The sequence below is a fragment of the Arvicola amphibius genome, chromosome 12, assembly GCF_903992535.2.
Source record: "Arvicola amphibius chromosome 12, mArvAmp1.2, whole genome shotgun sequence".
Classification (NCBI taxonomy): Eukaryota; Metazoa; Chordata; class Mammalia; order Rodentia; family Cricetidae; genus Arvicola; species Arvicola amphibius.
In genome coordinates this window covers 85146870-85172890 of record NC_052058.2, presented here as the reverse complement: position 1 = coordinate 85172890, position 26021 = coordinate 85146870, and the positions used below count along the sequence as shown (strand labels likewise).

At 39.7% G+C, this 26021-nt stretch overlaps 1 protein-coding gene across 6 annotated transcripts in view; it reads right to left on the bottom strand.

The window, feature by feature from the left end:
• The window catches only part of Ppp1r12b (protein phosphatase 1 regulatory subunit 12B), a 215516-nt gene that overhangs the window by 166862 nt on the left and 22633 nt on the right, over positions 1-26021 (bottom strand). For all 6 annotated transcript variants that reach the window (XM_038348745.2, XM_038348737.2, XM_038348746.1 and 3 more), the window contains exon 2: positions 349-479. In XM_038348745.2, the coding sequence (XP_038204673.1) occupies positions 349-479 (131 nt within the window). The remainder of the gene's footprint in view (positions 1-348; positions 480-26021) is intronic.

Sequence of the window (26021 nt, the reverse complement as noted above, 5' to 3'; positions counted from 1 at the left end):
TACTGTAATAATATTTGTAAAAACAAACAAACAAAACAGGTTTGAAAAGTCCAAAGGAAAAAAAATCTACAATTGACATGCATGTTTTCTGCGGTTCAGAAATTAACCAGACAGTGCATCAGGCTGGTGTTGTCTCTGAATAGCCCGGCAAATATGAATTACACAAAAACAAAAGCAAACAAAATTGGAAGAACTGTGCATTTAGTAAGTATACAAAACACTGTGTCAACTAGTTCTTAATAGTCAATTTTCTGTGTTTGTAATTTAGAGAGATTATAGTTCTTTGTAAAATTCAATTTTTGATGAGCAGAGGAGTTTGCACCAAACCCACAACAGACGCTCACTCACTCTGCTATGTTGAGATAACCACAGGAAGCTGCCGCATGAAGAGGTGTCCAGCCCTCGTTGTCTTGCTGGTTTACATTGGCTCTGTTCTCCACCAGAAACTTCACCATGTCCAAATTTTCATCAATACAGGCCTGAAAAGAAAAGCCCATTGATTCATTCAACAAGTATTTCTTGAGTTCTATTACATACCAGACACTGCTCTGGTCAATGACAATCGTCAGTAGTTCTGATACATTATTTATTTATTTTTCCTAGTAAATGTCTGAAGTATGACTTCCAAATTTAGAAATACTATTAGATATTAATATTATTTACAGTACTAAGAGTATTAATGGGGTTAACTGTGAAATGACTTCTACAGTGATGTAAATGGAAGCTACCTTAGTATATTTTATTATAAAAAGGAAAGTGTGTTAAAAATGTTTTCATATGTTTTTCTAAAAGGCTTCAAATGATATGTATATTTGTAGTGGCAAACAGATACTGTTCTCTGCCTTCATACCAGCGAGTAGGAGAAAACACAGAAGTGTTTTTAGTAAAGGCTTTCAAATCTTTAATAAGTCTAAAAGAAATAATCACAATGAAATCTGGTTGAGCCAGGCATGGTGGTACATACCTGTGACCCCAGCATTTTGGGGAAGGGTGGCTAAGGAAAGAAGAGCTCAAGACTGAGCTCAGTTGAACAGTGACACCCTACTTCAAAAATAAATTTAAAAAAATATATACACAACAACAGGGGTGGTTCAGTTCCTAGCACCTATGTAAAAGAGCTGGGCATGGTGGCATGTACTTGAAATTCTAAAACTAGGAGGAAGAGATAGGCAGATCCTTAGTGCCCCCTGGCTGGCCAGCCTCACCTATTAGGAAGCTCCAGGCCAGTGAGAGACCCTGTCTGAAAAAGTAAAGGTGGACAGCACTTGAGGAACAATACCCCAAGGTTGTCCTCAGGCTTCTTCATGTACACACATATACTTGTACACATTTATACGCACGCGCAAGCGCGCACACTCACACACACACACACACACACACACACACACACAGAGGGGGGGAGGGAGAGGGAGAGGTAGGGGAAGGAAAATAGAAAAGAAAAAAGCCTACTTTAACAGAGAATAAAAAGAAAATCATTGACAAGAATAAATATTCAGGCTCAGACAGTTCCAGAGCAGGAAAATTCAGGACCTAGAAGGAAATTAGACTATCTTTTAAAAACATGCCTATGGGCCGGACGGTGGTGGCTCATGCCTTTAATCCCAGCACTCGGGAGGCAGAGGCAAGTGGATCTCTGAGTTCGAGGCCAGCCTGGTCTACAAGAGCTAGTTCCAGGAAAGGCTCTAGAAACTACAGGGAAAACCTGTCTCAAAAAACCAAAAAAAATAAAAATAAAAAATAAAAAAATAAAAAAGTGCCTATGGTCCAGTGGTGGCAAAATGCCTGAATCTCAGCACTCAGGAGACTGAGGCAGAAGCACTGCCACAGTTCCTAGGCACCTGGGCTATGATGAGACATTATAAGGAGACACTGTTTCAAAAAATAATAAATAAGAAAACCTGCCTGCCTGTGAATCCCTTCCTTCATATTTCAAATAAATAAATAGTTAAAACAGTAGCTGAGAAATAATTTCTTTAGCCAAATAAAAATTGTCTTCTCAATAATATTAGGAAACTGATGTCTTTTCATTGGGTTGACATTTGCACTAATGATGCCAAAGCAGTGGGTAAAATCGCTGGTGATTTAGTATAAATCAAAATAACTGCATCAAGAGACCACTCAACCTAAAAATGACCAGCATGAAGCAATGAGTATTGTTAATTTAGGGGATGGAAAAATGGCTGAGTGGTCAAGAGCACTGGTTGTTCTTCCTGAGGACCCAGATTTGATTCCCAGCATTCACAGAGCAGCTAATAATCATCTGTGACTCCAGTCCTAGGGAACCTAATATCCTCTTCTGGCACCACATGTACATGGTGCACAGACATGCACACAGGCAAAACTCCCGTACATGTAAAATAAAAATAAATCATTTAAAAATGTTATTAACTTATTAAACCTAAGTATTTGAGGCTGTCTTTTGATATTCTGTGTGACAACTGGAAAGCATACATGAAGCCCTGCAGAAGCTCCTGAATTAGGATGGCTGTTTCCAGGAAAAGTACTTGTGCGAGGCTGCAACATGAACTAGCCACGTTTTCACAGAATACTATTTGTATCGAAACAGTAACTGACAAAAAAGTACTTGCTATTCAGATGTCAAAATAAACAATAAGTCTCAAAGAAAACTGAATTTTTGCTATATGATAAAATTTGACCACACAAATAAAAATATAAAAATTTGGGAAGTAAACTGTCAAGAGCTTGGCACTTTCCTGATGCTGTTCTGATACATACACTGGGATGATCTGCAAGTATGATCAGTTGGTATTATATAAGAAGTGTATCTCTATATGGGAGACAGATCTAGATAAATCAATGAACCTGTGTTTTTCAAATATTAAGTACATAGTGTTAGGAAATCAGTCATCAGCAAAAGATTAATTCAAAAAACAAGTTAGATTAATGCATTTTGCTGTGTTTTGTTCTCTAGACAGGACCTCTTTATGTAACCCTGGCTGACCTCAAACTCAGAGATCCATCTGCCTCTGGTGCTCAGATGCTGGTGCTCAGATGGGTGCCATCATACCCAGCTGATTAATGGGTGGTTTAAATGTGACAGTAAGACTGTGTATGACATAATTTCAGTCTTCATTTCCAATTAACACTTAACAAACTAACAAGGCTGGGAATGTAGTTCAGCTGATAGAGTGTTTGCCCAGCATGCACAAAGCCCTGAGTAATCCCCAGCATCTCATAAACCACGCAGCAATGCACAGCTGTAGTCCCAGCACATGGGAGGCAGAGGCAGGAGGATTAGGAGTTCATCATCTTTTATTGCACATAAAGTTCAAGACTAACTTACAATACATGAGAACCACCATAAAAAAAGCAAAAAATTATCACTATTGAAGTTTTGATATATTGTCTAAGAACAACTCCCATAACTGATTGCACTGTTGATTAAAATACCCTTTCTTCATATACTTCAATAAAAATGTTACAACCGTTTGAGTGCAGACATTGAGGGGGGTAGAGATTAGGCAGAACAAAAATCTCTGAATTACTTTGAATAAAATAACATACCCCAACTCTGCAAAAGAGTCTCCATTCCCTCTACGAAGTGAAGGACAAAACTGTTAAAAAGCGTTAGCATTTGCAGTAAGACAGACTGCAGGATTCTGCTGATGCACATAGTCTTGAACAGGAGTACCTATCCAAAGTGTAAGTGTCCTCATCTACAGCACTGGGAGCCTACCCACCTCAGAGAGCTGGACACAGTTCCTGGCACTATTTTTAAGTCAATACGTTTAACGGCCACACACACCAAATGTATTTAATCCTCACTCACCACGGCTCTTTATGGGAGGAAAGTAATTTGATTCAAAATATCTCTGGACTAGCCAGATTTAGGAATCTAGAAGTCTAATTTCAGAAAATACCCTAATTTTTGGAATACTGTGGATTCTTAAATCTAAGAATTTTATTTTAATAAAATAATGTTTCATGGCTGAACTGGAAAGAACCATCCTAGTCAGTGGTACAAGGAAACAGAGCCACAGGACTGTTGTCTGAAACCTTTGACTGCCCTGCCTCTCCTCCACCCACCTGCCTTGGTTCCAGGAAGATATGACTAGAGCAAGATGAGAGTCAGGGGGGATGCTCCCTAAAACCTTCTCCAGTGAATAACGACTAAATTTAGATGTCCTCTGCCCACTCCATCTGCAGATGTGCTGCTGACTCATGCAGCATGGTCCATGAGCAGATTCACCCATCTGCAAAACTCTGCCCATGCCGCTGCCCAGAGCTATCCTTAGTTCTCCAGACCACTCATTCCTTTCTTTGGCAAGGAAGTTAATCTTTGGGTGCTGACAGTGACAACATTGGGGAACTTCTTTGCCTTTAATGCAAATAACAGGAATGTTATTAGAGTAAAATTTTGTTTTCAGCTCTGAAATATGTACTTAATTCTTATTCAAAAAGAACTGGCAATTCCAAAACTTCTTGGTAAATGAAGGTTGTTCATAATCAACATGTAGTAAATACAAGCTCTCTGCAAGGGAATGCTTTTTTATCAATAATATGGATACTGTGATTTTTCTACTGTACCTAATATTGCTCTCTGTATCAAAGGCTAAAGTGGCTGGGGGTTAACCAAAGCCAGAGTTAATCTGGGAGTGCAGGGCCTTACAAAACAAAGTCTTCTGGGTCCCAGAATAGCCTCCAACTGTCAGCACGGCCTAGTGCTGGCTGGCAAGGCTGACCTTGCTGTTGTGTCTCAGAAGAAAGCTGAAGCTACCTGTTCTCCACGGAGCCCAGCTCCAGGAGTTTGTCAAAAGAAACCAGGCTTAGTAGAGTCTAACTCCCACAGAATTTTTTTTTTGTGTGTATTTGCCTTAATTTCATAAATCATGATGAAAAATTGCTGTCAATTTGGGTGGGAAAAAAGAATACCGGAAGACACTGCCAATTAGCTCATGCAGCCCTCAGAACAGGGAAAAACTTGAAAGCCAGGTACCTGATGAAGATTCATATCTAGAATGTACAATTAAAACTCAACAAAAGCAATCTAATCCTGAAAATGGGAATAAAGACTTAATATGTTCCTGTGTTTACAAATGGCCAAAAGCACAAGAAAGTACTTGACATCATCAATCAATAAGGAAATGTAAATAAATACTACAGATGGCACAGGTCCTTAATCCTAGCACTCAGGAGGCAGCAATGAGCAAATCTCTGCATTCCAGGGCAACCTGGTCTACACAGTGTGTTCCAAGAGAGTGAGGACTGCATAGTGAGACTTTGTCTCAAAAAATAAAATAAATAGATAAATTAACAAAAATAAGTCTTTTCAGGATGTGAAAAAATTAAAACTGTGTCCATTACATTAGTGTAGAATGGTACAGTCTCTACAAAAAACAGGATGGTGATTCTTAAAAACAAACAAAAACCCTACAATTACCATCTCTATTCTATTCAAAAGTAGAGTTTGTATTAGAAAAATCAAAAGATTTGAAAGCAGTCTCAAAGAGATGTTTGTACACCCACATTCATGGAAGCATTTGCTCACTATCGCCAAACTGTGGAAATAACAAGAGTCCATTAACAGATGAGTAGATAACTAGATGTGGTATTAATACAACTCACATATTCAAGAAAGAATATGCCCCTACTGACACCTTGGATTCAGACATCTGTTTTCCAGAACTGGGAAGAATAATTTCACGTTGTTGGAAGCCAGTAAGTTTATGGTAGTATGTGACAGAAGGCATATTGACACAGATTAGGGAATCCAAATCTAGAGTCTGCCTTATTCTCAACTTCTTGCTATATTAATTGAAAATATTAGCAGTGACTGATCCCTTCTTTTCCAAATGAAAAGTGTCCCCCAAAATTACACAGCACTTCAAAATAATATATAAAATAAAATGGTTTCATTTTTTTAACCCAAACTTTAGCTCAAATAGTAAAGCCCTGACAGTTCTAACCCATGGTTCTCTCAGTCACAACTGAGAGAAAGGGGGTTTGAGATAGGGTATCGTATAAACCAGGCTTCAAATTCACTATGCATTGGAAGATGACATTAAATTTATGATCCTCCTGCCTCTACCTCCCAAGTAGTGGGAATACAGGTTTGTGTGACCACATCCAGACTTGCTAGAGTTATTCTGGCTGAGCCCTGAAATAGAAACTAAACCTAGGGTAGGAAGCAGTACTGATAAATGAGCTCCCTGTGAACCCCAAATCTGTAAATTCAAAATCCTTTTGCTCCAGTCAGGTAACTTCAAAATCTACCAAGAAATTACACAGGTAAGTTAAAGATGGTAGTGCTATTAGAAAGTATGGACATTTCCACCATCAGCAGATCTCTCCACAAGAGGCTTCAACATATAGCCCCTAAGACTGACTGATCAGCACTTCAGTCTTGAGTACCTGTCTCTCTCTACAAACAGGACACAATGTAACCGCTGTTTAACTGAGAATCATTAAAGCAGTCTACTCCAACGTGACCGGTGACTCCAGCTGCTGTCAGTCCTGTGGGAAAGTCTCAGAACGCCACTGGTAGAGAATGTCTGGCTCTCGGATGGTAAGAACTATATCTGACTATGTACTCACTAGTTAGGCAGGTTCTGGACACAGATCAGTGGCCTTTCAAACAGAGATGGCCAAGAGACAGCAGAAGTGAAGAATTTTCCATTAGCAGACATAGTGGCTCCTAACTCAGCACTCAAGAAAGCTGAGGCAGAAGGACTGACAAGTTAAAGGCCACCCTAGCCATGTGGTTTGAGGTCAACTACAGCTGTATAAGACTCTTTCTTAGAACACAAAACAACAACAAAATTTTCCCATCAACTGATGGGAAACTGTTGTACTGATTATGATTTGTTCTTGGTAGACCAGCATATTATTCCAAGACTACAAATGTTTATAAACTAAGACCAGAGAACTTCTTCCTTCCTTTACCAACAAACATGGTTTATGATATGGCCTAAAAATTAACAATATTTAAGGTTCAAAACCATGAACCTGCAAGATGTCTCTGTAGATAAGGATGCTTACCACCAAATCTGACAAATTGAGTTTAATCCTGGGAACCCACCTGGTAGAAGAAAAGAACCAACTACCACAAACTGTCCTCTGATTTCCACACTCACATATACATGTGTGTGTGTGTACAAATAATTTTAAATAAAGTTGGAAAGAAAAATATGAAAAGAGTTCATTAAAAATGACAGCACCCTCTTCAAGGCCAGCACCATCTTCATATATAACATTCATGCTCCCAAATCTTAGTCTTTACTTTCTGCTCCTGAGGTCCTAACTTTGAGGAACAATAACTGAGGCCCTTTTAGTACTGGTAAAGAGACCAGGAGTCATTTTTTTTCTTAGAACAAAGACATATATCTGAATAACTCTAGTACTTATTTTTTGTTTGTTTTGTAGTACTGGAGGCCAAATCTAGGCCCAAGACTCTAGGCAAGAACCCTAATACAGAGCTCTCATGGGCACATTCATTCATTCATACATTTTGTTTGGAGGTAAGGCAATGAAATGGTGCTTGACGCTTATGGTAATCTGAATTGAATTGGTTCCTATAAGCTCATAGGGAGTGGCACTATTAGGAGGTGTGGCCTTGTTGGAGTGGGTAAGGCCTTGTTGGAGGAAGTGTGTCACTGTGTAGGCAGGCTTTGAGGTTTCCAATGCTCAAGATATCACCCAGTGTCACAGACACTTCCTGATGCCTTGTGATCAAGATGTAGCCAGCACCATGTCTGCCTATATTGGGCCATGCTTCCTGCCATGATGACAATAGGAAGAACCTCTGAATTATAAGCAGCCACCTCAATCAAATGTTGTCCTTTATAAGAGTTGCCGTGGTCATGGTGTCTCTTCATAGCAATAGAAACCCTAAGACAACACCAAACCTGACAACCTGAGTCTGATCTCTAGGATCCACATGGTGGAAGAAAAAAACTGACTCCAGCAAGTTGTTCTCTGACCTCCACACAAACACCATAGCATACATACACAAACACAAACAAAAGTAATTGCAAAAAATTAATTTATTCTATATAACTTAATGACTTATTTAATGTCACATATTCAATTGCAGAACCAACTAAATAGATGCTTTCTATCTAGTAATATAGAGGCATCCAAAATAGGGTTCATGGGCTCAGGATAAGATACCACCACTTGGTTCATGAAACATTTGTAATACCTAATCCCATCTTCCTAAAAATAGATTTAACATATACAGAGTAATTTATTATTAGTCAAATCCTCCAAATTTTAAGTAAAGTAGCCAATTAGTAAAACTGGATCAGCTACTCTGAATTAGACTAAGTATAAAATATAAACTGCAAAGATCCCACTAAAGTGCTTTCATTACCGTTCCATTTATTACCATGAGTCTGGATTAGAAACCTCCTTCATATCTTGGCTACCTGTTTTAGTCACAGTCCCCCAAAGGTCTATTCTTCTGCCAACTTGGCATGTAGAATAAATTGCTGTTCCATAGAGAGGGATTTTTGTATTTAACTCCAGATCACTCTGTGCCCATAAACAAGTGTTTCACAAGCCGCAGGAGTACAGCTTGAAAGCCATGGCATGGGCAAAGCTCCACGGCTGTCAAGTGAGTCTTTGGGAAAAGAAGGCAGGCAGTCCCAACCCAAGTTGGATAAGGCATGGAAGCCACAAAGAAATAACAGGAAGTTCAAATTCATCCAATACAAATCAATATATAAGGTTTGATCCTAAAGAGACCTATTAAACAAAAAAAAATTCTCAGTATATTTTCAACAGGAGTTTTGTACAGCCAAACTCTGTAATACACTGGTTCATATTAGTTTCATGTCCCACATACTCTATACAGTCTATACTGTAAAAGATACTAAACAAAACTGTTAGATATCCCTATGTAGTACACTATACTAGTTAAAAGTTAAAAATAGACTACGGAACCAGAATTCCTGGATTCAAATCCCAAGCCTATCAACTAGTAGTTCTGGGATCTCTTTAACGAGTTAGTACGCTTCAGCTTCTTCACCTGTAAAAATTATCATGTTAGTAATTATAAGGACTTCGCAGGGTCCCAATTAGGACAGAATGACTTAAAGTACATAAAACACTGAGCACATAGTACATAGCAAATGCTATGTAAATTTAGTTGCTATCATTACTACACATGTAATAGTGTCTATGAGTCTGAGGTTCACTCTGTTCCACACAAATAAATATTTACAACAACAAGCATAAATATAGTATGAACACTATATGAGTTTCAAATAGACCACATTCAGGTTTCACTAGTAATGGAAGTAAGTGAATTTATTTAAAAAGAGGGAAAGCAATGGGCCAGGACTCCTGTGCGTGGAAAAGAGGTTTAAAAATGAGACCAGGGTTGACCATAATACAGTCTTTGGCTACAGATGCAAGTCTACTGCTGGTATATGTTTAAAAAAAAATCTAACAAGACAGATGTAACTCCCAGATACTGATTCACATTGTCAAAAGAACAGGCTAAGAATGTATCTCAGTAATCAGTGTTTTCATACTATGAAGTGTTTTTAAGTCATGTAACAACATTTACAGACACATCCTATATTATTCCAGACACGGTCCTTGGAGGGATGCAGGAATAAAAAATGGGTAAGGTTTTGTCATTTAGTGGAGGCAAGAGAAAAGAAATGATACGATTCAATGGGAATGATGCTGCAATATAAAATGACTGATACGGACAAATCCTGTTGTATGCAGTAAGAAGCTACTAACTGGGGAGCAGAAAATGCCAGAAGACTTCTGCATGACTTACAGGTCATGAAGATAACAACTAGAAAAGCAGAGATAATGACAATTTGTAGAGGCAGCATATACAAAGGTTTGCAGAACAGAGAAAATGCCAAGTTTTTGAAATGCTAAGAATTTGGCATACTTGAACTCAGATGGAGTTAGGGATATATATGGAAATCTAAGTAATACTTCATCTGCCAGACTTGGCTCTACAGACTAATGGGGAAAGCAATGGATACAGCAGGTTGGTAGCTAAGAAGGTTCCTGTACCATAACCTGTAATAAAAAACCTTACTTCTTTCCTTTGGGCAAGGGAGAGATCAGAGTGATCCTAACAGAATTATATCCAAAGGTGTGACTGCAATGGGGATGCAGAGATTGAACTTTTGCCTGGAAAAACTCATGGTAAAGCCACCACTCAAGGCTACTAAGGATGAGCTGCTGAAGAAAGGCACTGGCAAGGACACTGTGGGGAAAGGATAGATTTAAGAAGCACTCCTGGGGTAGAATGGATAGAATTAGAATGCTGGTGGTGAGAAAGAACAGCACCGAGAATTTTTTTTTTGGTTTAGTTTGGTTTGGTTTTTCGAGACAGGGTTTCTCTGTCCTGGCTGTCCTGGAACTTACTCTGTAGACCAAGCTGGACTCCAATTCAAAGAGATCCGCCTGTCTCTTTAAAAAATTTTTAATTTTTATTTTATGTGCATTGGTGTTCTGCTTGCATGTCTGTGTAAGGGTGTCGGATTCCCTGGGACTGGAGTAACAGAGTCATAAGCCGCCATGTACCGGGTGCTGGGAATTGTACCCAGGTAAAGCTTGCATCTGTGGTTAACTGTGACAACAGTGAGTTAAACAGTATTTAAGGAAGTCTTAGAGGCAGCTCTGGTTTCTGAGTCTCTTTTGTTAATTTCTCTTGAAGCCTGTGTTCAGGAGCTCTTATCTGTGCAGCTAACTAGCATGTGCTGCTACCCTTTCCAGATTAAATCATCCTAAAGCAAGCTTCAAGATATGGGTGTCAAACAGCCAAACCTCACAGCTGTTCCCTGACCCACAGCAAAGTCCTGGATGGGTCAGTGTCATAAATACTGTGACATGCCCTGGCAAGGAACATTATTGTACAGCAGCCACACAACAGGGAATTAAGGTTATGGGTAGAAGCTCTCAGCTACAGCTAAAATCTCTTTAAAGCCACAGGTTAATAATGACAACAGTGATTTTACAGGAGGATGCCCTGATTTCTTCTCTTAACTTAAAATCTTTGGAGCATGAAATGGTTGGCAAATTAAAATTTGTTTGGTATGTATGGTAGTTTAAAAATAAAGGTTCTTTTGTTTTTGTTGCTGAGGCAGGTCTTGCTTTGTAGAGCAAGCTGGCCTCAAACTTGTGGCAATCTTGCTTTTGCCTGCAGAGTGGTGGGATTCAGGCATGTGTCAGCTAAAAAAGATTTTTTTTTAAGACAGAGTCTCACTCTGCAGCCCTGGCTGGCCTAGAACTTACTATATAGATCAGGCTGGCTTCAAACTCAGAGATCTACCTGAATCTGTCTTCAGAGTGCTAGAATTAAAGGTGTGCCCTACAACACCTGCCTAAAAAGTTTTTAATACCTTTTTTGTATCTGAAATCCAGGTATGGTAAGATATGCCTATTATCCCAGCACTTGAGAAGCTGAGACAGGAGGATCATAACTTCTAGGTCTGGCTCTCATAGTGACATTCTGTCAGAAAGAAAGGATGGGCGGAGAAGAAGATGGAGAGAGAAGAAACCCAAATAGGGTATGGTGATAAGCGCCTATAATCATAGCAATTGTGAGGCTGAGAAAGACCTAACCTCAAAAACAGACCAAACAATGAGCAATGAGATAGCTCAGTGGGGGAGGGTGTTTGCTGATAAGCCTGGACCCAGGAATCCACACAGTAGAGAGAGGACTGACTTCTAACTTCCACAGACACACACATATTTGTGTGTGTGTGTGTGTGTGTGTGATAAATCTATATTTTAATTAAAAAGTGAAAGAAGATGTCCAGCGGGTAAAGTGCTGGCTTTTGAAAGCATGAGAACCTGAATCTGGGTCTCCAGCCGCATGTAAAGCAAGGTTTGGTAACTTGTGTCTGTAAATACCAGCACTGGGGAGACTGGGAACAGGGTGGGCAGATTTCAGGGGTTGGTGGGCCAGCCACCAATCTGGCTGAAACGGCAAACTCCAGGTTCATTAAAAACCATGTCTCAAAAAGCAAGGTGGACAGTAATAGAGGAAGATACCATGAGTCAATGTTCGACCCCCTTAAGCACATACAGAGGTGAACATACAACACACACACACACACACACACACACACACACACACGCGCGCACGCATGCTCACATATGCACACAATGATGACAACAAAATCTATATTCAAGACTCCTTTTTTAAAAAAAAAAATCTGGGATGGGGGCGATAGCTCAGCTGTGGAAGAGCACTGGCTACTCTTCAGAGGACCAGACTCAATTCCAGCAGCCATACAATAACATCTATCACTCCAGTTCCAAGGGACCCCACTCCCTCTTCTGATCTCAGAGGGCAATGTATGCATGTGGTACACAGACACAGAAACGAGAACAAGTACATCTTTTCTATAAAAAATTAGAATACCTGTGTCAGTACTGGAGGTGTGGAGGTGTGGAGGAGGTCAGGACTGGCAGGCATGGACTAGAGGCTGATTCTTTGAGCAGAGCATGAGGACGCAGACACCCTACCAAGACCTTTACCACTCTAGCCTGCATTATTAATTCACTCCACCTGCCCTACTCTCTGGGCATTTTCTCAAATGCAGCAAAGTGGAAAGATTTCACAACAAGTATACACATACCAAGAAAGTTCACAGTTAACACTATACCACACTTGCTTTAATCAAACCAATTCCTTTATCCAGTTATCACAGTTCAGACATAATTTCTCCACATTCTTCACCACATGTTCCAACAACATTTCAATATTTGTTTGCAGAATAAGTCTTCTTTTAAATAAAATTTGCATATAATGAAAACCACAAGTCTGACATCTGCATTTTTGACAAATGTCCATGCCTGCTGGCTACACTGCAGGTGTCTGAGTTGATTCTCTAAGGCATCTGACCCTTTGCACAAAACAATGTTTTTTTCTGTACTACTCTGACCTCAGCATAGTCCACAACCAAGGAAATGCTGACTTCCCTTATACAGCATCTTACCCCTGTGGGATCCTAACAGTGCAAATCTACATATAACCAAGTTTGCACCTGATAATACACACTGCACCTCTGTAACTGAAAGAAAAGACATTAGTGGACAAGACTAAACATCTTGCTTAATCCTGGAAACACCAAGCTCAACAGCGTAAGCCCTACAGGGGAGAAGAGGAACGACTGACATAAGGTGATCAAAACACAGACTCTCTTGAAAGAACTAGGTTTCACTCCCCCTAAGCAGCATGGCACTAAACTCACAAGGGAAGCTTCTGGAGTTTAACTGGTTAGAAAAACATTTCCAAGCTCAAGAATAAGAAAATGGCTCCAAGAACAGAACAAGGATAGCAGGAGGAATCTGGTAGAATAATACACAAGCAGGCAGGAATTGAAAAAGGGTTCGACATCTGTTTTAAGGCAAAGACTTTCTATTTTTTTGCCAGAAGTGCTACAGCATCCCTTTATGGGAATGAAAAGAAGAAATGTCCCCTGTCTCTTTTGATGGGAAGTGCTTACTTATCTGCAATTCAATCCAAGCCTCCTGAACACTTCACAGGCAGTGGCTCAGAGTCAGGCAGAGCTTGCCAAGCTGAATTTCAGACGCTGTTGCAAAGGTGACAACTGCTAGGGAGAGATCGTGTGTTGCCTTGCTCCTTTAATCTCATTTATGGAGTGGCCTCAACTGCAAGTTCTGAGCAACTGTCCATCTGGGACAGAGGTAGAGGGCAAATCTAGAACAGAATGGAGACATTGCAAGGTACTGTACAGGCAGAAGACTTGACTTAGTCACAACTCAGTCTATTTAAATTTCCTGACTATAAGATAGCCAACTTTCCTTTATTTCAAGGTTGATATAAAGACACAGAAGATGAATATAAAAACAAAATTTTTAAGGATACTACATGGGGTATAAAGTTTAGTAATAGAGCATTTGCCTAGTATACAAGAGGCCTTGGGTTTAATCCACAGCACCATAAAGGGAAGGAAAGAAGGGAGGCAGGGAGGAAAGCAAGGAGGAAAGGAGGGAAACATCTGTACATTAATCCAACTATTGTTATTAATATCTGATTCACTGTGTTTTATAATTTAAAAAAACGAAGGTAGGTGTGGTAGCTAAGTCTGTAACCCCAGCCCTTGGAAGACCACAGCAGAAGGATTGCCATTAGTTTAAAGTCAGATTAGGCTGTGAAGAGGGAAGCAAAGCCATATGGGTGAGGTGGCATCATCCATATGGGTGACATCATCAAGTGAGAAAGGGAAAATAGTTGGCTGAATGGTGAGGTACACAGACAGTATTAAATGATCCTTTCAGAGCAAAGCCAGGGACACACAGTAGTGTTTGAAATAATAGTAAGAATTTAATTTAATTATATGGTTAAAAACTTGCTCTATTTTCAGTCATTTAGATGTAATTAGAGAAATCAAGAGTCATGTTCATTCAGTGAGAATTCTGCCACGTAAGTTCAGAGACAAAAAGTGTCTTTGAAGTAAACACAGAATCTAGGCAAGTGGGGGCAGAGATGGAGCTTGGCTTGCAGAGGATTTGTCTTGCATGAAGCCCTGAGGCTGGTCCATACACCAGGCACGGGAGGGCACACACCTATAGTCCCAGCATCTGCAAAGGTACAGGCAAGAGAACCAATATTCCAAGGTCATCCTTGGCTCTACAGCAAATTTGAAGCCACTTTGTGGTTTGTTTGTTTTGTTTTGTTTTTCTGAGATAGGGTCTCATAAAGCAAACAAACAGCAATCTGAGCAAGACAACTTCTGATGAATTAGAAAGAGATGAAATGGGACAAAGAACTCATATTAGATGCTCTAATAAAAACGTAAATAAGGGACTCGATCTGGCATGTAATTGTCAAAGGGTCAGCTGTAGAGCTGGACAGTCTTGGTTGGAAACAGAGTCTCGGTAGAAACATAAATCACACAAGATGCAGAAGGCAAAAAAGAGTTAGTATGTTGGTTAGTCGCATAGTAAAGGTGAAGCTAAGTCTTTGATGAATGAAGGGATAAGGAAATGCTATAATCAAATGGCATAAGACAGAAAGGAACTGAAGAAAAACTAATTTTATAAGAGGCTATAAGAAGCCAGGCAGTGGTGGCACACACTTTTAATCCTAGCACTCGGGAGGCAGAGGCAGGCAGATCTCCATGAGTTTGAGGCCAGCCTGGTCTACAAGAGCTAGCTCCAAGACAGCTAGGACTGTTACACAGAGAAACCCTGTCTCGAAAAACCAAAAAGGGGGGGGGGGCGGATTATGGGACATAATGTTCAGGAAGTGACAGTGAGAAATAACATGGTACTAATCCTACTTCCTGACATTCTGTTATATGAGATCTGGAGAAGAAAACCACTTGAGAAATCTTATGGGGTTTTTGTTGTTGTTGTTGTTGTTTTAATTACTGCCTTTGCTCCCAACTCCCAGCCCCAATATATATACATACATATTTTTAATGGAAATTTAAGGACTGGAAAAATGGTTCTACAGTTAAGAGCACAGGCTGCTCTTCCAAAGGACCAACATTTGGTTCCAAACTCCTACATGGCAACTAATAACCATCTGTAACTCAAGTTCTAGGGGACATAATGCCCTTTTCTGGCCTCCTCAGACACTGCATACATGTGGTAACAAACATACATGCAAGCAAAACACTCAAACACATAAATCTTTTTTTTTAAATGAAAATCTAACGGTGACAGTTTCCCAAACTCACTGGAAGGTCTCAGGGAGTTCAAGGACACACTGAGATGAACCCTTGAGGGTAAGATGTCTATTAAAAGAGTTATTGTCATAGACTGACAGGTAGGCAATAGCATGGTGGAATTCTAGGGAAAGAGTTCAGGCACCAGCACCAGAGACAAACAGCATGGCAGGAATATTGAAGACAGAAAATAATGCCCCACTTGGCAGGAGTAGGGTCTCTTTTCATCCCTCTCTAAGGAGATAGTTTCACAGTGCAAGCCAGCATCCAGGGGTGGGGTATGTGGTCACACCTCTTTGATATGAACTCACTTTTCCAGGTGAGAAACTGCACAGCAAAAAGTCTTCTCAGCAGGGTGTGTGTATCTATAGGATGGAAGGACTACTATGGGCACTGTGGCCTGAGCAGCATCTGGATTTAACACTACATTCCCATAGTCACACTGACATGATTTGAGCCATGAGGGTTCTGCCCTCAAGATAAGAAACATCATCTCATGGGATTGACTTCTAACCCACTTAGGACCAGATTCAGTTAAGGTAGAGAACTTTGGTTTGGTTTTTAATGCAAGATTATCTTTTTTGTTTCATCTCTTCTATAAAAAACCATTTGCCCATGTTTTCTCCCATGTGCTGAAGGAATCTAAGATCCTCACTAGTAGCAAAATAGATAGATGTTTTTGGCATGTCCTTGGCTTCTCAGCTTCCAAAATGGTTAGTCAAAACAAGCCTTTTGTCTTTATAAATTACTCAGTCTCCGATACTATTACTGCAACAGAAAATGAACTGAGACACCCCTGTCTACACAGGTATGTTTTTCATAAGTACAGAATTTTTAAAAACATAAATGGAGACATAGACATAATCTATACATTTTCTATGAGAAGGTTTGTACTTATAATATCCATGATAGCCTTTCCATGGTAGACTGGTCTATATGTTTGTTTTATTAATAACCACAAAATATGTCCATACTTTGAATATATACTGTCTTTCATCATCTCCCTGTTTCTACATCGGGCTAATTTTTGTTGTTATAAATAATGAATGAAGAGCACTTCTGGGGCTAAGAGTTCAGCAATGGCAGAGCACTTGTCCAACATGTGCAAGCCCTCCCTTTGGTATAATAAATAATAGATACTAAATAGCATTTCTGCACTATATCTTTGTACACAATTAAACACTCTTGCAGGAAAATTATATTGCTTTATAAATGCTTCCAAATTACCTCTGAAGAGGATTTACCTGTCTATAAGGCAGTATTTGAGACTATTTATCCAAATCCATCTCAATATCCATACCTAACAGATAAAATTTTAAATTTTCTGTTAAAATACTAAACAAAAAAGAAGTATGCATTTTGTTAATAATGAAATTGAACAGTTTCCCACATGTAAAGCATATTTATTGGAGTAAGAACCACATAATACCATTTACCTAATTAAAGTATGTAATTCAACTATGCACTGACGTTTTGAGGGTATTTTTACATCTATTTTAAATATTAATGTTTTTGCTTACATGTATGTCTATGTACTATTTGCATGCTCAGTGTCCAAGGAAGTAAGAAGAGGGTCTCAGATCTCCTGGGACTGGAGATGGCTGTGAGCTGCCACAAAGATGCTGAGAAAAAAACCTGGGTTCTCTGCAAAAGCAACAAGTACTCTTAACCACTGAGTTATCTCTCCAGCCCATTCATTTCTCTTTTATATACCTACAAGTATACTGGCTGGATCAAATGATACTTGAAGTTTATACTTCACTGTTTAAGGAATATCCATGTTTTTTTTTAGTAATTACAGCATCCTAATTCCTGCCAACATTATATGAGGGTTCTTAATTTTTCCATGCCTTGTCAACATTTGCTATCTTTTTACTTTTTATCATTGATTTATTTTGCATATATGTGCAAGTGTGTATGTGTCATAGAGCATGTGTGGAGGGCAGAGAACAACTTGGAGAGGTTGGTTCTCTATTTCTACCATGTGAGTGCCAGGGATCAAACTCAGGTCATCAAGTTTGGCAGCCAACAGCATTATCCACTGAGCTATCTTGCCAGTCCATTTTATGACTTTTTAATTCTAGCTATCATAATGACTAATGGTAACGGAGATGTAAAGTGATGTCTCACTGTGGGTGCTTGTTTTGTTGTACTGGATCAAAACAAGGGCTTTTTATGTACCAATGTAAGTCTTCTCATAGTGGTTCTGACAGTTTATACTACCAATTTCACAGGCTCTAGAATCATTAAGGAGACAAGCCTCTGAGCATGCTCTGAGGTCATAAACAAGTGCTTGGAGACAATTTAAGGTCCTCTGAACAGAAGGAAGTACACTTAACTACTAGCCATATCTCTCTAGTCCCCAACTTCACAATTTCATATTTTACATGCAAATATTCACTTTTCCCAAGAACCATTTGTTGAAAATACTATTCTTCCCTATCTACTAGTGTTGGACACCTTTATTGGAAATTACTTAACCACTTATAGACTCTCAATTCTACATCAATGATTTTTCTGTCTACCTTGAGCTAATAGCACAACGCCTTGATCTACAGGATGTTAGGAAGCTGGAGTCTTCTCCTTTGTTCTTTAAAGGATTGTTTTGGCTGTCTCAGTCCCTTGCGATTCATGCTGTATTTTCTATTAACAATATAGATAACTGCAATTAACCTTTCCTTTTCCCATTTAGACAACAATTTTTAAGTTGTTGGGTAGAAAAATCAATATTCTGGATAAAACCATTGGAAAACAAAACTGTTTTCTAGTCTGTCACTAATCTTTCAAGTAAAAGAAATCTATATTTTATTAAGCAGAAATTCTGAGTTTCATTTTGTATAGGAAACCTTTTTCTTTCCACACCTTACTAGATTTCTAATAACAAAATATTCATTTGTATTTCCTTATAAAAATCAGGATGTTTTACCTATAAATGTCTGTGTGTATACGTGGGTGTGACTGCATTATTTAATTCTTTGAGACTTATTTTGTAGATGGTAAGAGGTTTTTACCTGCAGTAGAATGTTAATTTACACCAGTTTCATCCTACAAACTTCAAATTTCACTTTTTTAAAATTAAATTCTCAAACAATGTCTTTCATTGACTATTTATCTATTCTTACAATAATATTACAGGTTTTAATGGCCTCATTATACTACATGTCTCTACAAGGCACACCTTACTGAGCTTCGGGGGAATTTGTTGACTAATTCTGCAAATTAAATTCTTTCAGATGAGCTTGAGAATTAGCTATTTCCTTGGAAACAAATTTACATAAAAATTTTGAGTAGGATTATGCTTACTTTATAATGAACATAATAACAGAAAATACTATGAGACCCACAGCGTATCAGCAATTACTTGAGTCTTCCATGTGTTGACTCAGTCCTGGCGCCCTCGGAAGTCCATGCGGCTGCAGCACTGTGGCTCGCTCGCAGTGCAGTTGCGAAGACAGCGCGTTCTTCCCACAGCAGCAGGCATCTTTTCATGTTCCTCAGTAAAATACATATTTTCTTCCTGCAGAACTGGCACAATTCTTCTTGGGCTTATCCCTACTTATTTTATGACTTTTGTGTTAGTTACTTCTATTGAAAGGATCCTCCCCTATCATATTTCTTTTTAAATTTTTATTTTATTTTTGTTTGTTTGTTTTTCGAGACAGGGTTTCTCTGTGTAACAGCCCTGGCTGTCCTGGAACTCATTTTGTAGATCAAGCTGGCCTCCAACTCACAGAGATCCATCTGACTCTGTCTGGGTGCTGGAATTAAAGGTGTGTGCCACCACCGCTCGGTCCTTTTTAAAAAAAAAAATTAATACACATTTATTTACTTTGTGGGTGTGCCCATATGCACAGCACACGTGTGGAGGTGAGAGGACAGGCTGTGAGACTCCATCTGAGGTCTTCAGGCTTGACGTCAAGCACTTACTCACTGAGTCACCTGACTGGTCCCCTTTGTCTTTCTTCGTTCTTTGCTCCTTCCTTCCTTCTTTTTATGATGATGTAGTTTAAGGAATGGATCTAAGGCCTTGTAAATGCTAAGCATATACTCTCCCAATGAACTACATCCCCTGCCCTTATTACCCCCCCGCCCCGGAGGCCATGTTTCATTTTGCACCCCTCGAATTCACTATGTGGACCAGACTGGCCTCAAACTCACAGAACTCCACTTGTCTCTGCCTTCCGGGTGTTTAGATTATAGGCATGCACCACTATACCCAGCATTATTACATTGATCAGTGCATTTCTAGTCCAAATGATGGTTTGGAAAGTTATTTTGTACGGATTCAATTTCATTTTATATAACTTTTAAAAAAGCTTCACCCATCTTCACTCTGCTTCTATGCAATAGCTGCTTCTGAAGATGATGCTATACTCTATACACCTTATCACAACATCCCTACAGCATGATGAAGGGTAACTCAGTGCCTGGCCTTGAAAGGTACTACTTTTCCAAACCTGCTCAGGACTACCCCAGAGCAGGCACCATAGTAAATGTGTAGTCCATCTAGGAAGCAGCCTTCTCCAATAAAATCTGATTTAGGAGACCTCAAAAAGTTGAGGGGACAGGCAGAAAGGTATAAGATACTTATAGTTTATTTCTAAGCTTACTCACTAACCTTAAAGAAATCACTAAAGAATCCTTTTCTGGAGCCAGGGAGACTCCTCAGAGGGCAAAGGCATTTGTCACCAAGCTTGAATGCCTACATTGGATCCCAGTGACGCACATGGACATAGTGGAGGGAACTGACTCCCATTAAGTTATACTCTGACCTCTACCAGTGAGCTCACACATGCATGCACACACATGTACACACATGTACACACTCAAATAAATGTAATAAAATTATTCTAAAACATCCTTTCTACCATACAGGCATCAAAATAAATAAAGCCTATACCAATGAAGCAATAAAATGAGGCCAAATTTAAGAAATAGCCAAGTAGCACATTTAAGTTTTTTTATAAATTTATTTTTTTTCCATTCAAAAATTTACACTTCCTCCCCTCCTCCCATTCCCCTCCTGCTCCTTCACTCCCCCTCCTCCCTCCCCCGTCCTTTCTTAAGAAAGAGCAGGGAACCCTGCCCTGTGGGAAGTCCAAGGCCCTCCCCTCCCCCTACATCCAGGCCTAGGAAGCTTTGCATCCAAATAGACTAGAGTCCCAAAAAGCCAGTACATGCAGAAGAAACAAGTCCCAATGCCTTTATCAATGGCCCCATTGTCAGCCACATTCAGAGAGTCCAGTTTGATCGCATGCTCATTCAGTCCCAGTCCAGCTGAATTTGGTGAGCTCCCATTAGAATAAGCACACTGTCTCAGTGGGTGGACCAACCCCTCGAGGTCCAGACTTCCTTGCTCATCTTCTCCTTCCTTCTGCTCTTCAACTGGACCTTGGGAGCTCAGTCTGATGTCTATCTCCATCCGTTGGTGGATGAAGATTCTATGGTGATATTCGAGATAATCATCAGTGTGATAGTGGGGCAAGGCCAGTTTAGGCACCCTCTGCTCTGCTGCCCAAGGACCTAGCTGGGGACATCCCTGTGGACACCTGGGATCCCCTCTAGAGTCAAGTCTTTTGCCAACCCTAAAATGGCTCCCTTAATGTAGATATCTTCTTCCCTGCTCCTATATCCGCTCTTCCTCCATCTCCACCCTCCCACTCCCCCAAGCTCTCTCCAGTCTTTCCTTTCTCCCTTCTCTCTCCCCTCTCCCCTTCCCCCAACCCCATCCCTACCCCCACCCCCATGCTCCCAACTTTTGCCCAGCAATCTTGTTTGCTTCCAATTTCCAGAAGGATCTATATATGTTTTTCTTTGGGTTCACCTTGTTATTTGGCTTCTCTAGGCTTGTGAACTATAGGCTTAATGTCCTTTGTTTATGGCTAGAGTCCACTAATGAATGAGTACAAACCATATTCATCTTTTTGGGTTTGGGTTTATCTCACTCAGGGTAGTGTTTTCTATTTCCATCCATTTGCATGCAAAATTCAAAATGTCATTATTTTTTACCGCTGAGTAGTACTCTAATGTGTAGATATTCCACACTTTCTTTATCCATTCTTCCATTGAGGGGCATCTAGGTTGTTTCCAGGTTCTGGCTATTACAAATAATGCTGCTATGAACATAGTTGAACAAATGCTTTTGTAGTATGATTGGGCATCTCTTGGGTATATTCCCAAGAGTGATATTGCTGAATCCTGAGGTAGGTTGATTCCCAATTTCCTGAGAAACCGCCACACTGATTTCCAAAGTGGTTGCACAAGTTTGCATTCCCACCAGCAATGGATGAGTGTTCTTGTTACTCCATATCCTCTCCAGCATAGGCTATCATTGGTGTTTTTGATTTTAGCCATTAGGACAGGTGTAAGATGGTATTTCAAAGTTGTTTTGATTTGCATTTCCCTGATCACTAAGGAGGTTGAACATGACCTTAAGTGTCTTTTGGCCATTTGTACTTCATCTGATGAGAATTCTCTTTTCAGTTCAGTACCTCATTTTTTAATTGGGTTAACTAGAATTTTCATGTCCAGTTTCTTGGGTTCTTTATATACTTTGGAGATCAGACCTTTGTCTGATGCGGGGTTGGTGAAGATCTTCTCTCATTCAGTAGGATGCCTTTTTATCTTAATGACAGTATCCTTTACAGAACCTTCTCAGTTTCAGGAGGTCCTATTTATTCACTGTTGCTCTTGTTGTCTGTGCTACTGGGGTTATATGTAGGAAGTGGTCTCCTGTGCTCATGTGTTGCAGTCTACTTCCCACTTTCTCTTTTTGTAAGTTACAGCAATCTCATTAATTGATGTGAGGTCTCCTTCTGCATATGTGTTGCTCTTATTGGTTAATGAATATAGCCAGGCTGGAAGAGATTTATAAAGAGAGTGGGTGGAGTCAAGGAGACACCATGTAGTTGCCCTAGAAGCAAAAGGTAACAAACCATGAGCCTCATGGTAAAATATAATAAAAATGGGTTAAGATGTAGGAGCTAGCTAAAAATATTCCTGAGACATCAGCCAAACAATGTTGTAATTAATATAGTTTCTGTGTGATTATTTGGGTCTGGGTGGCTGGGAAACGAATGAACAGTTTCCATTTACAGTTAACAACTTCAGAGATTATGCAATTAAAGAACAGCACATAACACAATACAAAACTCTTTTGCTTTTAAACTACCAAGATCTTTACTTAAAAATTAAGCAGAGATCACCTATTTATTTTGTGTGTATGTGTATATGCATCCACATGTATGCAGGGACACGTGTGAACAAATGTGCACATGTGTGCAGATACCAAAGGTCAATACCAGATGTTCTTCCTCAGGAGCTTTGATTTGAGACAAGGTCTCCCACTGGCTTGAGTTCTTCAAGCCGAGTGGGTGGCCAGCCTGCCCCAGAGGATCTGCCTGTTCCTGCTTTCCTGATGCTGGTATTACAAGTGTGTACCACTAGACCTGGCTTTTTTATATGGATTCTAGGATCAAATTCTTATCTTCAAGCCTGTTTGGGAAGTATTTTGCCAACTGAGTTATTGCCCCAGCCATCTACATTTTTTACAGACTCAATTTTATCTTTCTTATTCTGAAAACTTTTGCAACTCAATGAACTATCTTATATAACTTTAATAATAGTCCATCCTATTTTCCTACTTGTTAATATGCCACAATGCCATCGTTGACCAGAGTATTCCAATGTATGGCCAGGTGGCAAAACTCACAAGTTTAAAGTAACTTAATACGCCTTTTCAAAGACAACAGCAAAGGTCAGGAGCAGAGTTGTTACTCCAAGTTAGCCTAGCATGCATTGGAAATGACCAAAGCCGGCACCTGCAGGTTTCCTCACATAAAATCAACAACTGCATTTGAACCTCAACACTACTAGTGTTCGTTACTCTTTGTCAATGGTTGAGTTTGGACTGACAAAGAACGTGCTCTAACAATCCTTACTCATAACTTAGTCACATTATATTATCTTCAGTAAAAGAATAGGGTATCATAAAAAGTTGTATTATTCCATTTTTTGGATGGCAACTCAACAAAGCTATGCCTAAACATATTCTCATGAAAATGAAAGGAAAAAAAACTCCCAGGGTAAACCCTTAAAGTACAATTCTGAGCCATATAAAGGGTGGGCTATGACGTGATTTAAACAGCTCTTGCTGTGATACCTGGGGAAAATCACTTTACCCCTCTGGATCTCAGTCTTGAATTATAAACTGATGAAGACAAGGTGTATATTTATTAGAACAGTTACCAGCTGCATTACTCTATAATAATCACCATCTAAAAGATTCTAGGATCTTTTGAAATAGATTATCATATTCTGGGAAAAAAATCAAGAATGAAAGGATACTTTCATTTTACTAATGAGTTTATATATGGTTTTTACAGTGCTTGCTGGTACTATTCAAATTAGTTTCCCAGTCTGAGTAAGAAATTGAATTTTGATATTTCTTTTTGAAACATCTAGTACAGTTGAGCCTGATGGTGCACCCGTGACTCTAGAACTCAGGGGGATAAATATCTAGTACAGTTGGGCCTGATGGTGCACACTTGTGGCTCTAGAACTCAAGAGGATAAACATCTAGTACAGTTGGGCCTGATGGTGCACCCCTGTGATTCTAGAACTCAGGGGGATAAACATCTAGTACAGCTGGGCCTGATGGTGCACACGTGTGATTCTAGAACTCAGGGGGATAAATATCTAGTACAGCTGGGCCTGATGGTGCACAGCTGTGATTCTAGAACTCAGGAGGATACGACGGAAGGAATGCTATAAATATACAGCCAGCTACAGAGTAAGACCTAGTCTCAAAAATTCCAAAATAATACAAAATCTAGTATAGCATATATACCTTCAACTAAACAGAAACCATGGGGCAGCAGGTGGGTAGGGGGTGGAGGGGCACTGAACTGAGCAGCAGCTGGTGAGAGGGAATGAAAAAGATACAGACGGTTTAAATGACATAATCATAATCAATGAATTCTTGATACCTGTTTGCAATGCTAAGGAAGGGTTTAGGGGGTTTGTTTTGTTTTTAAATAATTTATCTCTCTATCCAATCATTGATTTATTTTTGGAGGGGGCAGAAGCTGAGACAAGGTTTCATTTAAGATTGCCTTGAATTCCTGATCCTCCTACCTTCTGTTCCTACTAGGATTAGGGATGTGTGATGCCACACCCAGCTTCTCTCTGATTTTTGTAAGCTTTATATGTTGGTCATGAACAAAGCCCAAATATCAAGCAATATGCTCACTATCCCCTTGATATTTTGCTACTAATCACTACAAAATCTATGCAGCAGTCAAGAGCCATTTATAAATAGTATTACTCTGTTAGTACTCTCAGAAAATAAATAATCAGTTAAAGAATCATATTAGTTTTCACCTCAGAAATCAATGATATGGAAAGAGAGACAAAAACACAAACAAGAACATGGAGCAACAACAGCTGTCACGCTAAACTGGAGGCAGTGGAAACGTGCTGCCAAGCACTCTGAGTAAAGAGGCATAACATCTGACCCTTCACAGACCAGGACATAGCCAGCATATAACCATGGACCAAGGTCACAGCACTCAGGTTTTTATTGTTTATTTGTATGAGTCAGGGTCTTACTAACGTAGCCCTTCCTCACTCAACTCCCACCTCCTTCGGCCTCAGCCTCCTAAGTGTTGTGACTGCTGGCATGTGCCATCAAGCCTGGTAATGAGTTCTCTAATTTTTATAACATCTTCATTTATATGTAACTCTATATTAGTTATTTTTCTATTGTTGTGATGAAACACCATGACCAAAGCAATGGTGTAGGGTTCCAGAAGGATAAAGGTCTGTTGTAGCAGGGAAGTGTACCAGCTAGCAGCATACATGACAGCTGGAGCAGAAGGTGAGAACTCATGTCTTGAATTACAAACACAGAGCAGGGAGGACAAACTAGAAATGGTATATAGCTTTTAAACCTCAAAGCCTGCCCCCAGTGACATACTTTCTCCAGCAAGGGCACACCCCCTACACCTACTGGAACAGAGCCACCAACTGGGAACCAAGCATTCCAAAACATGAGCCTATAGTAGACATTCTCATTCAAATCACAAGCTCACGTCATAAAATTCATCCCTTTAAAGTATATAATTCAGTGAATTTTAGTATGCTCAGAGTTTTGCAACATTAAAATCATCGAATTATGAACATTTTCATAACCCTAAGGAGAAACCTCAATTCTGTCAGCAACACACACACACACACACACACACACGTATGGAAAACTGGTAAAATCTCAGTAAGGTCTGTGGATTGTACAGATGTCCATCTCCTGGTCTGATGTTACATTATAGTTATCTGAGAGGTAACTGGTAGAAGAAACTGGAAAGGACACACAGGACTTCTTTG